The sequence below is a fragment of the Solanum lycopersicum genome, chromosome 3 (assembly GCF_036512215.1).
Source record: "Solanum lycopersicum chromosome 3, SLM_r2.1".
In the NCBI taxonomy this organism is placed as follows: Eukaryota; Viridiplantae; Streptophyta; class Magnoliopsida; order Solanales; family Solanaceae; genus Solanum; species Solanum lycopersicum.
Genome location: NC_090802.1, coordinates 64,579,422 through 64,594,197, shown reverse-complemented (window position 1 = coordinate 64,594,197; position 14,776 = coordinate 64,579,422). Strand labels below are relative to the sequence as shown.

General features: G+C 27.9%; 1 protein-coding gene and 1 long non-coding RNA gene across 2 annotated transcripts; one reads left to right on the top strand and one right to left on the bottom strand.

Annotated features, from left to right (window-relative positions):
• Positions 1 to 260: 260 nt before the first annotated feature.
• On the top strand, positions 261 to 3,527 carry LOC101253172 (pre-mRNA-splicing factor SPF27 homolog). The gene is made up of 7 exons (XM_004235753.5): positions 261 to 569; positions 779 to 954; positions 1,727 to 1,810; positions 2,175 to 2,244; positions 2,328 to 2,461; positions 2,544 to 2,602; positions 3,201 to 3,527. Exons 1-6 carry the CDS (start codon positions 336 to 338, stop codon positions 2,599 to 2,601), a joined length of 756 nt encoding a protein of 251 aa, XP_004235801.1. The 5' UTR covers positions 261 to 335; the 3' UTR covers position 2,602; positions 3,201 to 3,527.
• A 2,882-nt stretch (positions 3,528 to 6,409) lies between these two features.
• Positions 6,410 to 7,272, bottom strand: LOC101264197 (uncharacterized). The gene is made up of 2 exons (XR_182589.5): positions 7,134 to 7,272; positions 6,410 to 6,648 (listed from the first exon to the last, which is right to left on the bottom strand). It is a non-coding gene; the product is annotated as an uncharacterized lncRNA (long non-coding RNA).
• Between the last annotated feature and the right edge of the window lie 7,504 nt (positions 7,273 to 14,776).

Here is a 14,776-nt window from a genome sequence, read left to right as displayed (position 1 = left end):
TTTTTTTTATTAACGGTTATATTAAATTATATTATGACAACTAAAATAAAGTGCTAGATATTTTTAATAATTAGGAAAATAAATAACTTAACATTAAAAATAAAAATAAAGATCTATTTATCGAGAAGCAAAAATAAACGAAACTAAAAAAAAAAAGATAAAAGAAAAAATATGCTCTATTTCCTATTGGGGACTTTGGGATATTTACAAGGGTAAAATGGGAAGAAAAAGAATAACCTATAAAATGAAAAAGAATAAACATTGCTCCCTCCTCAGTCAGGGCTATTATACTCGCTGCTGGCTTATTACACATCGGTAAGAAGGTCCGAGCAATAATGGCGACAAAAGACGGCGACATTTTGATGCTAGAGGCCCCGCCGGAGTATCGTCCGGCGGTGTCTAGTAGTGCGGAAGTGATAGATGCGTTGCCGTACATTGATGACGACTACGGTGATCCCAATGTGAAAGAAGAGGTGGACCGTTTGGTCGAAGAGGAGATGCGCCGCAGCTCCAAAAAACCTTCCGATTTCCTCAAAAACCTCCCTCCTCTTCGTAAATTCAACTTCGAGGTTTCAATCTATACTTGCCTATACTTCTTCTCTTCAACTTTTTTCAATGTGAATTCTAGGGTTCCATTTTTTTTGAAGTACTCATGTTTTCCATAAGAATTAGCTTTATTGAAGGATTACAATTGCTACTTTGTCTTGAATTGTGTTGATTTGGTAACTGCTTGATGTGGCCATGGTTTTTGCTCATCTAATGAATGAATTTGTTTTAGAATCATCCTATGCTTGCGAGGGAATATGAGCGGGTGAGAGCTGGAAAACCTCCAGTACAAATAGATACTTCACGATATGGACTTGAGGTGCCGCCTGTGAACAAACGCAATGATGAAACTGCATGGAAACAATCTCTTCAAAAAGCTCAGCGATTACTGCAGCATCAAGTAATCAGGTAGGCTACCTGTATCCAGAGGTGAAAATAGAGGTGGTATTTGTGAGAGTTCCCTTTGCTAATTATATACTCATGGTTCTCAGTTTAAGCTCTCTTTTTCTATGATCAAAGCATTTGTCCAACAATTAGTATATATATGTCTGTAATCTAGATATAGCACATGATAGTTGATAACCTTTATTGGTAGGAAGAAACTTTTTGTATCAGTTTCTCAATTATCTTTAAATGCAAAAGAAATGGAGTCTGTAAGGCTACAAGGTTTAATAAAATAGATGTTGCAGTGAAGCATGATAAAGAGTACTTTTTTCAAAGGAATAGCTAATATATGGTGATTCCATAATGCATTTTTCAAGTAACTTCTTATTAAGAAGCATTATGTTTGTTTTGGCTTCTATGCCGAATCCAAAAGCCTGCAAGACGAGTGGCGAAACATAGTACTATTTGTCACGTGTTGGGGAGTGTGTTTGTATATATTTCAATGAAATAGGATTCTGGAGAACTTTATATACTATCAGCTTCAGCAGGTCATATCCTAACAGAAGACATGTGAATTTTGTCACTTTGTTACCAAAGCTTTTTACTTAGCTTTTGTTAATCAGGAAAAGTGTTTTTTACATCACTATGTCCTACCTGTATATGGAGGCATCTAGTACTTTGCTACTGAAACATTCATGCCTTCGATATATTTTGGTTAAAAAATTTCCCCTTTTTTTGTTTTGCGCAACTGTGCTAATTGCTTCTGTAACCAAAAGTTAACCTTGATATTTTATAGGCTAGAAAATCTGGATCTAATGTCAAAGCATGGTCCTGATGTGTGGAAGCTGTACAATCAACAACTGGAGGCATTTCTAGCCAGGTTCTTTTTCTAATTTTATATTTTTCATGGTGCTCTAATATGGCATATTTTGGCATCCTTATTTAACAATTTACTGATGCTGAGCCCAACTTGTTTGGGACAAAGGGGTAGTTGTTATTGTTCAGCTATCTCATCCTTAACAATGTACTGCTACTTAAGGAAAGAATATGATATGATCAAACAATTTCCCCTCTTCACTGCTGGTGCAATGTTGATTCAAAAGGGAGAAGTATTTATCACTGTATTTACACAACTGGAACCAGTTCTGCACAGTATTATTATGCCTCTTACAAAAAGAGCATGATTGCTCAACCTTTCTCCTCTGCATCCCTTCCATGGCTGATATCAAACTAATTTTCTGCAGAATGCAATCACAAGCTGCTGAACTGAATGAAATGATAGAAACAGCAAACAGGGAAAGGAAATATCATCAGGTATAAGTATCTTGTATCACTACTGATCTGTTTCTGTAGTGTTTTGCATTGTTCTTATTGATCTGTTCGCCATTGCATAACAGCAAACTACTGCATATGAGCTCAATGCGTTGTCCATGCAATGGAAAGAGCTCTGTCTGAAAAATATAGAAATCCAATCTGCATGTGGGGAACTACAAGACCACAGAGAACAACTGAAGAAGGAGGCTGAAGAGAGGTCGGTTTTTTATTGCATATCATTGATGCCTTTTATGGTTTTAATAGGCTAGCTTTTAAGATATTAACCTCTTTTACGGCAGGGGCTGGAATTTGGAGGCTAATGTTGAGAATGGCAAAATGCCATATGCAGAATTATGAGGTATTGATTTCGCTATTATTATGTTATGCTTAGTTTCTATCTCTGGATTAGTTATCAATGATATAAACATGTAGGGGGCAATCAGATAAAAAAGTGGGGGAGGTACAAGGGTGATTTAGGTTGAAGGAAATGGAGAATGAATTAGATGGTTGAGATGAATGTAAAGTATGACACGGGGAGTGCAGAATAGAAATAAAAAATTACAATTCTATAAGTTAAAGAGCCAATTGTGTGAGATGAGAAAGAAGATAAGAAAAAGAGAACAAAAAAAACTATGATCTGCAATGTTCTGATCTTTTCAATTTCCTATAAAATAATGTAACAAATTTTTAAAAAGAAAAATTCCATCATTTTTTTTCCATTTCCAGACATGAAAAAACCAATTCCTGGAATCATATTTCCTTAGCAAAATTCAGGTTGCATAGACAAGGTTTTATAAAACCCCGTGGAGGAAGATGATGATACTACAAAAATTGGGTTTGGCTGGGGGTTTATGTTTAATCACAGAGGCTGTAGGCCATGCTTCCTTCTTTCTCTTGTCAATTTCTAAGATGTGTGTGAGAATTGTCGGAACTAATATTGTGAAGGGAATATGTAGGTGTAGGTCCATTAATCATGAAGATTTGCTGCTGCTGGACTAAGCTGGAGAAGTTGCTCTAAGGTTTGAAGTCCTCGCTTTAGGTCAGTGTGATGAGGTTTGACCATGTCTTTTGTTGGCAATATTCTGTTAGGCATTGCTTTACAAACCTGGTGAGGAATGTGTCCAGTGTGGAAAAACGCATTGCCTTGCCCCTCTGTATGGACCATTTCTTTGTGCACATGTTCATTTCCTTATCTTGGTAACAGCTCTATTTATGAACATGTAATTGGTGAATGATCCGACTTGGAAGCAGACCCAATTTAGTTCAAAGACGACTTTTTTCAACTCAGCGGAAGAACCAATATCACCATTAGATGACTCGCTTTTGTTTCTTTCTTTTTATTGCTCAAGATTCCATCTTCATTAATATTAAGAATTTCATAAACAAGTTCTCCATTTAGCAGCTGTAACTGTAGCGGTTAAGATAATTTAAATGGTCAGCAAGCGGCGGCGATACCTATTTCGAATGTATAAAAGATTCCAATCACTCATTAAACTATAGACTCACCAACTTAATTTCGTATGTATAAAGGGATTTACTTGATAAATTTATCTTCAAATCACAACAGGAACAACAATATTCAATTTATTATCTCTTTTATACAGGTAAACATATTTTGATATTAAATTTATTCATTTCGTATGTTCATTTATTTTATTTTTTTTGTTTAACATCCGGTATTGAGTACTAGCAAAGAATCCAATTAAGGAGGTTCGAACCTTATACCTCTGATTAAGGGGGTTCGTAATATAATGTAAATCACGTTATTACAAGTGGTGAAGCACCTGAGGGACTCCTAATTACAACTGTTAGGCAGAATCAAAAGATGCCCAAATATGAATAATTTTAAAAAGAAGTTAGAGGATCCACTTTTAACTCTTTTATTTTTAGAAAGAAAAATAGTTGGAACGTATCAAGCAAAAGGGACAAAAAAGTGGTCTTATTCAAGTAGGATTTGTGACCTTTAGATTGAGAATATATATGGTTCCAATGCTCATAGGACTGGTTAGACTTGGAGCCCGTTTGCCTTTAATTTAAAAGATGTAGCTTTTCTAAAATAGTTTTTTTAAAATGGGTAATGCTACGTGGTAAGAAAATTCAATTAAAATTTAGCCAGAAAGTTAAAAAGTATATAATATCCTCTTTATTTTAAATTGAACTGATCTTTTTTTATTTTTTAATTAAAAGGGTAAAAATGTTCAAGGTAAAATGACAGTGTGAAATATGTTATTTTACCATTCTGGTGCCAAAAAGAATTTTTATTTGTCATGGTTTACCTCCTCCGTCCACTTATTTTCTTATGGTTTACTACGTCCATCTACTTTTAGTTGTCATTGGTTTCGTTTTTAGAGTCAAATTATAAGAACTTTGACCTACATTTTAAGACATATTTTTATCATATTAATAGACAAAAAATTATAATTTATAATATTTCATATAGTTTTTGAATATCGAATTTTTTTCTTTTAAAATATCAAATTAATGTAATCTAATTTAATATTAAATATTAGTAAAATTGACTTTTGAAAAGCACAACATGACAATTAAAAGTGGACAGAGATAACAGTAACTTTCAAGTTGAAAGACGAAAAGTATCTAATTTTAACTATTAACTTTTAAAAAATCATTTTAAGCTTAATTCAAGTTATTCTTAACTTTGTCAATTACTATTAAAAACTAACCGTTACTTAAAATAGATTTAATCGACTTTTAAATAAATTCAAATAGGCTCTTAGACAGGTACTCTACCACTAAAAAGAAGTAATTTGTATTTGCTCCTAATTAAATTATATTATTTGTCCCTTTTTTTATACGCTACATAATCAAACATTAATTAAGAAGTCTGGAAGATTATGTAATCTTGTTAAATACCCTCGTTCATTTATTAAAAAATATACTAACATCACTTAATTAAATTTCTACTTTATTTATGCGTCGTTAGTTTTCTATAATTTAAGTGTGTGTAATCTTCAAAACAATTATTGTACTTCACTAAAGAGTAATATGGTAAAATAATAATTAAATTTTAAAATGATAAATAATTTAGATAATCGTTTTAAAAAATTACTACATACAAGACAAAAGATCATGATTAATATTTTGGTAGTATAGTTTCAAATTTAACCAATGATTTGGGAAAAATATATATTATTAATGTTACTGGTTAAAAACAAAAAAAATTAGTTGATTTACTTAATATGTTGAAAGTGAAAATAGTAGGGCATTCTATTTTCAAATTATCAAATTATGAAACGGGGAAAGCAATTATTAATAGTATTTAATGTTTGATAGATAAGTAATTGATATTAGATTTGTCTTTTAGTTAAAAAATATTTGGTGCAAATTTTTGTAAAAGAAGTCAAGATTAGTTAATAATGATATAAAATCAAAAGGAATGTTAAAACAACATTTGTTTCTTCGTAATAAAACAAGTTTTTATGATCTAATTAATCTTATTTTGCTTATTATCGGCGTTCATTATTTCATAAAACTAGGTATTTGCATAAATATTAGCTCCTGCAGTAGTTAAAAAAAAATGTACATATTACTACTAATTTTCAGTCGTATTATTATAATGAATTAACTATAAAATTATTGCAAATTAATTATTTTTTTATAAAGAGCCCATGATTTTAACAAATAATTGTTTTTTAACATCTAAAATATTTAACAAATCTCGCCACATTGCGACATAACATTTTTACTGCAATGTGAATATTTATTTCATTTCTAATCATTCTAAATAGAAATTGAAACGATTTTTTATAGTAAAAAATGATTAGTTTAAGTCGAAATATATAAAAATGAACATTTACAACAGATACTGAATTTATTAAAAACTGTTGGCGGTCAAATAATTTAAACATAATTGATATATATTCATATAAAATTCTCAAGTTTAATCTTATATTCATCCTAAAAACTATTTTAATCTTTTAAGTTAAATGTAGGAGCAATGATAGATTTAAGTCAAATTTCAAAATAAAAAATATCTTCCCAGAGATAAGATTCAAAATAAAGAACGTACGCTACATTTTTTCCACACACCTGTCACAATATTAATTAATGCAACGTAGCTTTTAATTTGCACAAAGATCAAGAATCAAGAAAGTAGCTATCAATAACCTAGACTCTTAAACCTAATGAAAAAAAGATTAAAATAAAATTAATGAATTTCACTTTATTTTATTTAACAAAACTAATATGTACACACTTGAATAAATACGTAAATGTAACTGTAAATGTAGTCAAAAAGTAAAAAACAAACAAGTATTTCCCAATTTACACAACTGTAAAAATTCAGTTTCTAAAATATTATCTTCCACAACTCAAATCTAGACAAACGATAAAAGCTGCGCTGAAACACTTCAAACCCAAATCTAAATCCAACATTTCTTCAGAAGCCTGAAATAGGAAAATCAGATCTATTAAAACAGACCATCAAAAATTTTAAAAATTTATCCAAAATCATATATATATGTATATTTGAACAGTAGCTAGAAATAGAAAATAAGATCTACATACTAGATTATAAAATCTAAGAAACTAGATCTAAAGTATAATATGAGTAGATTAATTTACCAACATAGATTAAACTAGTAAGAAGAAATGAATGTAGAGCTCCCTTCAATCCAAAAAATGATCAAACAAAGGGTAAAATAAAGCTCCTGACATATGCAAACCCACAAACCTATCTATATGTTTGAAATCATAAATAGATAGGGCTGAGGAATCCATAGGTCAGCAGCTCAATCTAACCTGTTAGATCTTCTGTTGGACTTCAAGGAGCTCCACTCCCATAACACATAAAATAATATCAAGTCAACATATGTACAAAAACCCTAATCTTATACTAATACTTCCCAAAAATGAAGATAACAAAAACTCACATGAGTTTTGGATCTATCTATATATTTCAAAAGAGAAAAAAAAATTTAGGACCTATTTTGTTGAAAATAGAAACCAAATAACTTTTGGTAGATGAGCTAAGGAATGAGAGAAGTGAGAAATGATGGAGGAGAGGGGTTGTATATATAGTGGTATAGGAGATGGAGTAACATTGGGGATTGGGGCTAATTTTTATTTTTATTTTCTTTGCTCTATAATCTATTAGGATATATTTTTAATCACATTCACACACAAGAATTGACCATGGTATTTTATGGAAAAATCATTTTGACTTGAAAATTTAGTTAGAATTTGTTTAGAATGGTATTTTATTTATGTTATTTTATATTTTTAAATATTTTTAATTAAAAATAAAAAAATTAGTTTATTTTATAATGAAAAAAATATTATAGATATTTGTATTTATGATCATATTCCAATTAATTTTTCTGGTCATTTAGCATTGTTTTTATCTTATTTTTTATTTTTAAAGATGAATTCAAAATTTATTAATTTTAGAAGCTTTTGATTTCAAGTATTAATAATTAATGTTGAGTTTTTACAAGAATACATAGAGTAGGTAAGGAATGATTTCAAGTGATAATAATTAATCTTGAATTTTTACAAAAATACATAGAGTATGTAAGGAACATGAGTTAAATTTATTAAATTGGATTGAACTCTTATTTTATGGCTATATTTCATCTTATTTGTATTAATTTTGATATTTTCATTTTATGTGAAGGTGTTACGATTTTTAGGATTAATTATTTTTCTTTTTAAATAATTTTCACATTTTTAAAATAATATTTTAAATTATTATTTACGTTAAGTTACACTATTTTTTTATATTTTTAAATATATAAATTTTATTTTAGAAATAACAACGTATATATGTAATTTTACTAAAGAATTTTAAGAAGTGAAAATAAACAAATTGTTTTCAAAAAGATTTTAGATCAAGTAAAACAATATAAAACGAATTTAAAAAGACAATACAAATAATAAAAAAATCGTATTACAAATAATAAATAAAAAGTATAATGACTATGCAGAACGGACGGAACGAGAAGAAATCTCCAGGATGGAAAGAAGCTTGAAAGAGAGAATCAGGAATGAAATAGCGAGACCGCCTACTTGCTGAAAGCAAAAATGAAATAGCCGATCATGAATTCTATGACGTTTTTAAGACCTCACTAATCAGCCAACCACTTTTTAGTTCATAATAAATGACAAAAAAATATATTAGCTCAATCGGAAGAATCCGACAAGTGATAGTGGTAATAGAAGAAAGGTAACACTACCATCATATTGACAAGGAAAATTAGCCAACAATCGAATATCTACTAATCTTCTATTTTAATTTTGATTTCTACATTATTATATTTGTGTCACGTCCTCGTTAAGTTACAAAAATATTATGTTCTTTTTCAATTTATTTCTACCTTTTTGAATACTTTTTAACCAAATGCTCACATCTCATGACAAAGGCATCAAAACATAATCTCTTCGAATATGCAAAACATCTTAGTCTTCCTTCTCTCTCTCGTCTTGTTTATATTGGAGGTCACTCCTATATCATTTTTAAATATTTTCGTTTCTTAATCATATCACTTTTAATATATAACATATATCCACTTAAAATATTCTCATTTACACTAGGTTCTCATCCTTAGAGATGTGTGAAATGTGTAATTTGCTTTTGACGGCCAATACTATGACATACAATATAGCTAGTAATTAGATATCATCCGTAAAACTTATTTTTAAGTCTTGGCGATATTTTCTTCATATGGATACTTGATGTGAGCTTTTATTACTATTATTTTACCATATTTTATTTTGATATGTAACGTTATCATCAATCACTTTGTTTCCATAAACTATTGATTCATTAAGATAGTTAAATTTTTCTCTCTTGAAGGTCACTTGTGTATCAGTATTCTACATTAATCTCTCATGTTATGTCACTAAACTTTCACTTCAACTTCAAGTACTCTCAGTCTTGCTCAACTTGAATCAATATTAAGAGTCTGTTTTAATTGACGTTTGGCTTATAACTTAAAAATCAAAAGTAAGTTAAAATTTCTAACTTATGACTTTTTGCTTATTTTTGTTATTTCCATTTTAAAATAAGTATTTATAAATATTTTTTGACTTTACCAAAACACTTTAAAATTTGTTTAAAAAATTATTTTGATATAAAAGCACCTAAAATAAGTCAATCCAAACGGAAACTAAAACTTGAAAGTTTATTTCCAAACCACCAACATATTTCTTCATTTGATACTATATCATCACAAATAATATACACAATAAACACCTTCTCTTGATTTTATACTATTAAAGTTTTTATTTTGGAAAAGTTAAACCTAGATTTATTGTTTCAATGTATTTTTAATACCTCCACATAAATTGAACCTTAAAATTTATGTGTCCTTGCTATAGCATCCCATAAATTGAAAAAGAAAAAATTGAAGGTCATTCACTTTTATAACCCTCATTAAAGGTCATTCACCCATAACTATATTATGAGTCTCGGGAACCAATGTGTATATAGTCCTTTGGATTTTATAAATTGATTAGATTCTCTTACACATATTTGAATGCATATCACATGCTCTTGTCACCCAAAGTTACCTACAAATTTACACCTCCCTTCTTGTCTTTGTTAAAACAAAACCCTATAGCATGTACTTTTTTTTTACAATATTTGACTATCTATGTGGTACTCTTCAAAAATATTATAATACTATACACTATAGTATTAAAAAAATCTGTCCACCATTATGGAATGACAAAAGTAAATTTGGTGTCATTGCCTTTCCAACTGTATTTCTTTTGTCCTCTCCTCACCCATTAAAGTTGGTTTTAGGGTTTTGTGAAGAATAAATATCATCATCTCTCTCATTGTATATATATATATGTATGGTAACCACAAATTTTGAATTTACCATATTAATGTGGACATGTTTTGCGTGGACCTAGATATTAGATCGATTAATAGATTTGAAAAATTTAAAAGAAAACAGAATACACATAAAATTACATGGAAAGATAGCAAGGTCTCGAGAGATCTTTTGATGCTTGGTGATATTCATAGGATATATATTAGCTAATTCATGTGGAACTTTTATTATTTTTAAATAACTTTTTTTACTTATTAGGTTGAAATGATATAATTAATATGAGATTAATGAAAGAAATAAGAATTTACATTTCGAACTTACTTAAATTAAGACATAATAATTATTAGTAGTAAAATTACTATCAAATAGTTAGTATCAATGACTATCCCAAACATTTCTTATTTGGACATAGATTATGCACTAAAATGTCATTTGACTTGCAAAAATAAGAAGAAATATCATGGTCACCCTTCTTGTTTTTTTTTTCCTTTCTAGAAGTAGACTTTGGTTAATTATTGAGAATATAATTAAGTGAATAAAATATATTTTTTTATTAATTTTAATTTTTTGATGAATTGATATATTCACATGGAAAGAAACTTACAAAACTTCTACTATTTCTCTCAACATAGTAAAATGCATATTTAAAGATAAACCAACTTTCAAATAGTATTTTCAAACTTCAAAAACTTTTTTTTTATTTAAAAAAAAGAAAAACAAATCAACTAAATCTATATATCCTAAAGCACACTCAGTATTTAAAAAAGAAAAAGAAAAAAAAAATACTATTTATCTTTTCTATTTACCTCCAACACCAAACCATAATTAAAGCCATCCCTTTCCTCTCATTATTTTTCTGTACGTGCTTCCCTTTATCTCTCATTTTCCATGATAGCAATGTCTAATTTCTTTACAAAACGTAAAATTAAGAAAAAGGTGAAATTAGACAAAAATAATAATAAAATGTCGAATTTCACCTTTTTTCTTAATTTTACTTTTGGTAAAGATAAATCACTTATTTTTTTCTCATATTCTTTGTCACCATGGTCGATGGTGTATGTATACACACTTACATGAAACTGTTATTAATAATAATGTACATAGAGCCAAAATAAATCCTGACAAATGCAATAATTAAGAATGAAATACACACTAGTATTGATGACACAAAAATATTCCGTTAAAAAATAATAAAGAAATCATCATATAAAATAAATATTGTAAAGTTATAATGAAAATGATCATAATTTAAAAGTACTAAATCATGCTAAAATAAGTTTAATAAGTATTAGTTACATTAGAAAATTAAAATTACATTATATATTTTAATAATGTAAAAGTAAAGAACAAATACTCAATATTATTATCATTCTTAGTGTTAAATTGATTTCTTCTTGTATTAATATTAATTTGATTTTGATTTTAGTTTTAATATAATTATCAATTTCTATGAACTATAATCTTTTAATGGACCATTTCGAATTCTAAGTTTTAAACTTGAAATAATATACTATTAAAAGATAAAACTGTGAAATACTATAAGAAATATTTTAAAATTATATAAAAGTAAAAGTTTTTATGTATAAAATAAATTTTAAAATAACATATATAATGTCGGATTGTTTTTTTTTAGTTAAAATCAAATCATCTCAAAATATTGTCAATTTTTTTTTCAATAACAGATAAAATTACTAGTTAATTTTTTTTCCGAATCGACTCAATTTGCGATTTAGTTTAATTTTCGATTCAATTTCGCATGACTAACGATTAGATAATGAACATTGTTGAGAGCAATACTTAGCGAAGGTAGACTTTGAATTTTTAAGCTCTAAATCTTTTTTTTTTAATTTCTTGGGTTTTACATATTTTTTTATACGTATATAATATAAATGAATCTTATATAGTAATATATATAAAAACTAAAATTCTATCAAACTAAGGCTAACTTCGTCCCTACATGAGCTCGGTACGTAGATTATATAATAAATAAATAATAGGTTAATCTGCCCCAAAGCATTTAAAACCTAGTAATTTCATCATAGTAAATGTTGATTAATTAAGTACATTTTTATCCCTTTTGTTTGTATTTATATATATTCCTTCTTTTAAAAGAGAACGATTTTTTTTTAGTCTGTTAAAAAAAAATGATTTTTTTGTAACAAATTTTTACGAGGTATATTTAAGGTCACAAAATTAAAGTAAAATTTTATATATTTGATATAACTTTAGTTTAGAATCACGTGATCAAAAAAAATATTATTTTCTTAAACTGCATGTTAAGTCAAATTAAACTTTTCTCGTGAAACGGAGGAAGCATATCAAGTGCAAGAATAAACGATTGATAATCTAACTTAATATATTTTTGGATTGTGGTACATTAATTGAAGTATTTTATGCTTAATTAAAGGCTTTGGATATAAATTTTTGGTATGAAAAAAAATATGTTAAGAGTGTTATTCCTAAATAAGCCTTGTAGAGCGCAATCTAAATTTAATCAAAATTTTAATATAAACTCTGAACACCGAATAAAAAAAAAAAGCTATGTTTTTCGTCCAAACTTTTATGTGTGGAAATATCACATCCACGTCTTCTTAATTTAACCACATCAGTTGTTTCGTTCTGCAATTTTATTATTTTACGTAATATATTATTAATTAATTGAGCGTTATTAGCCAGTTTAGTAAAGTTGTGTAATTCAAAACATTTTCAGGACCATATTGTAGCTAGCTTGGTCAGCATATTTATGAAAGCCATGACTTCACCTAATATTCGAAAAAACCTACTATTATATATGTGTCCTCCTCATCTTAAATATTGACTAATGATTACTATAGTCTGTACTTCATTTTATTGTTAAAATCCAATATTGAGTTTAACTCAAGTAAAAAAATTAGTTTATATGTTAAGATTGATTCAAAATCGTAAAACAATATGACTCATTCGGTCATCTCAATTATAATATTTTAACATGACTTACCAATCTAACGTGTGTATTTTTATTTTTAAAAAAATTAAAATATTCAAATGGAAATGAAGGCATCTTTTTGTTTTTTTCATATTAACAACATTTAACGATAATTAGGATTAAAATAATCAAATTCAATTTTATTAATCTGTTAATATTAAAAATAAATTCAGATTTTTAAAATATAATTTTGACAAATAATATGAAATCGAGCTAGGATTAAATATGGTTAGGCTTAGTACTGTTGTAACAATTTCAGCCCTAATTATGCATGCTATTGTCCAAAATTGCATTCAATACATTTACGTTTACAAATTTATAGATGAGCTGGTTCGTTTAAAGTTTTTTGGGAAAGCATATATAGCAAAATTGATCGTCGCATTTAAATCAATTAGGAAGTGTTAAATGACTAGAAAATTTGGCTAGAATTTGTCCAGAAAAATAAAAAATTATATGGAGTAATATTTTTTGTTTTAAAATAAATTTATCTTTTTCTTTTTTATTTTTTTAGTTCAAATGTATTAAAGTTAATTAAAAGGATAAAAATAAAATAACATAGATAAATATTATTCTGATCAAATTTTCAGCCAACAAAATTTTTCTTAACCAGAAAATAACCACATAAATATATTTTTTGACAAAATATCATCGTGATTCATAACCAAAATTTGACTAAAATAATTATAATCGTAATTAATTTTTTTTCAAGTACATCGATAGAGACGTGCCTATTTCATCACTAACGTCTTTTATTATAAGAGAAAAATGAAAATTTACCTTTGTATCTTAAGTCTCCTTGAGAATATTTAAAGGTGCAAGTTGGGTAACTTTTTCGTACTAGGTTATTAAGAATTGGATCATTGATAATTGATCATCAATATGGCCATGTGAAGCCTAGCTTCGACCTCGTGAGTTTATATAATGTGCATGTTGCTGAATTTTTCTTCCAAAGTGATTTCAGTTTGTGATCAGTTTAGTACAATATTTATATTTTGATCCAACTTGTAGTCAATTGAACAAAATAGGTTGGATGAAGTTGTTTAGTATCAAATTTCCTTATTCTTTGCTGTAAAAACACGACATAATAAAAGATCAAACAAGTAAAAGACATTAAAAAAATAAATTAATACAGCTAATATATGTGTTTGAATTGTTTATGTTTATTCAATAACTTTTTCACGGGTAAAATACAGAACCCAAACCCAAATACCTAATTCTTAAGCTTGAAACTTGTTCTCTAAAATATATATATATATAGTTGCCAACTTTGGTTTAAACTTGTTCGCTATTAAAATACACTTTCCAGGTCTCTGCATTTCGCTCCTCTAACGGAATCCTTTTCTATTCAGCTTACCGCCATGGGTACGTTCTCTATGAATTCTTCGATCTTCCTTTGTTAATCGGCCTAGGGTTTACTATTTTACATGTTCAATTTCGATTCGAACTTGCTTATTTTCTGTGAAATTTTGGATGTTCCATTTCGATAAGTAAACTTAATAAGTTGCCTTAGGTTAAGAAGTTCGGAAATGCGCTCTATCTACATAATAGGCAAAATTATAGCTACGTATTTGTGTATTTTAATTACAGTAGTGATTATATCTACAGAAATTAGGATTTATCTATGGATGATTATTACTCATGATATTATTGCGAAGGATTTTGGTGGATTAATAGATTGGTGAAAGTTTTGGTTGTTTACGTGATAGATAATGCTGAAGAAGACATCAGCTTTAAACAGAGATGTACTTTTTTGTTAGATTTTTGGTGCAAT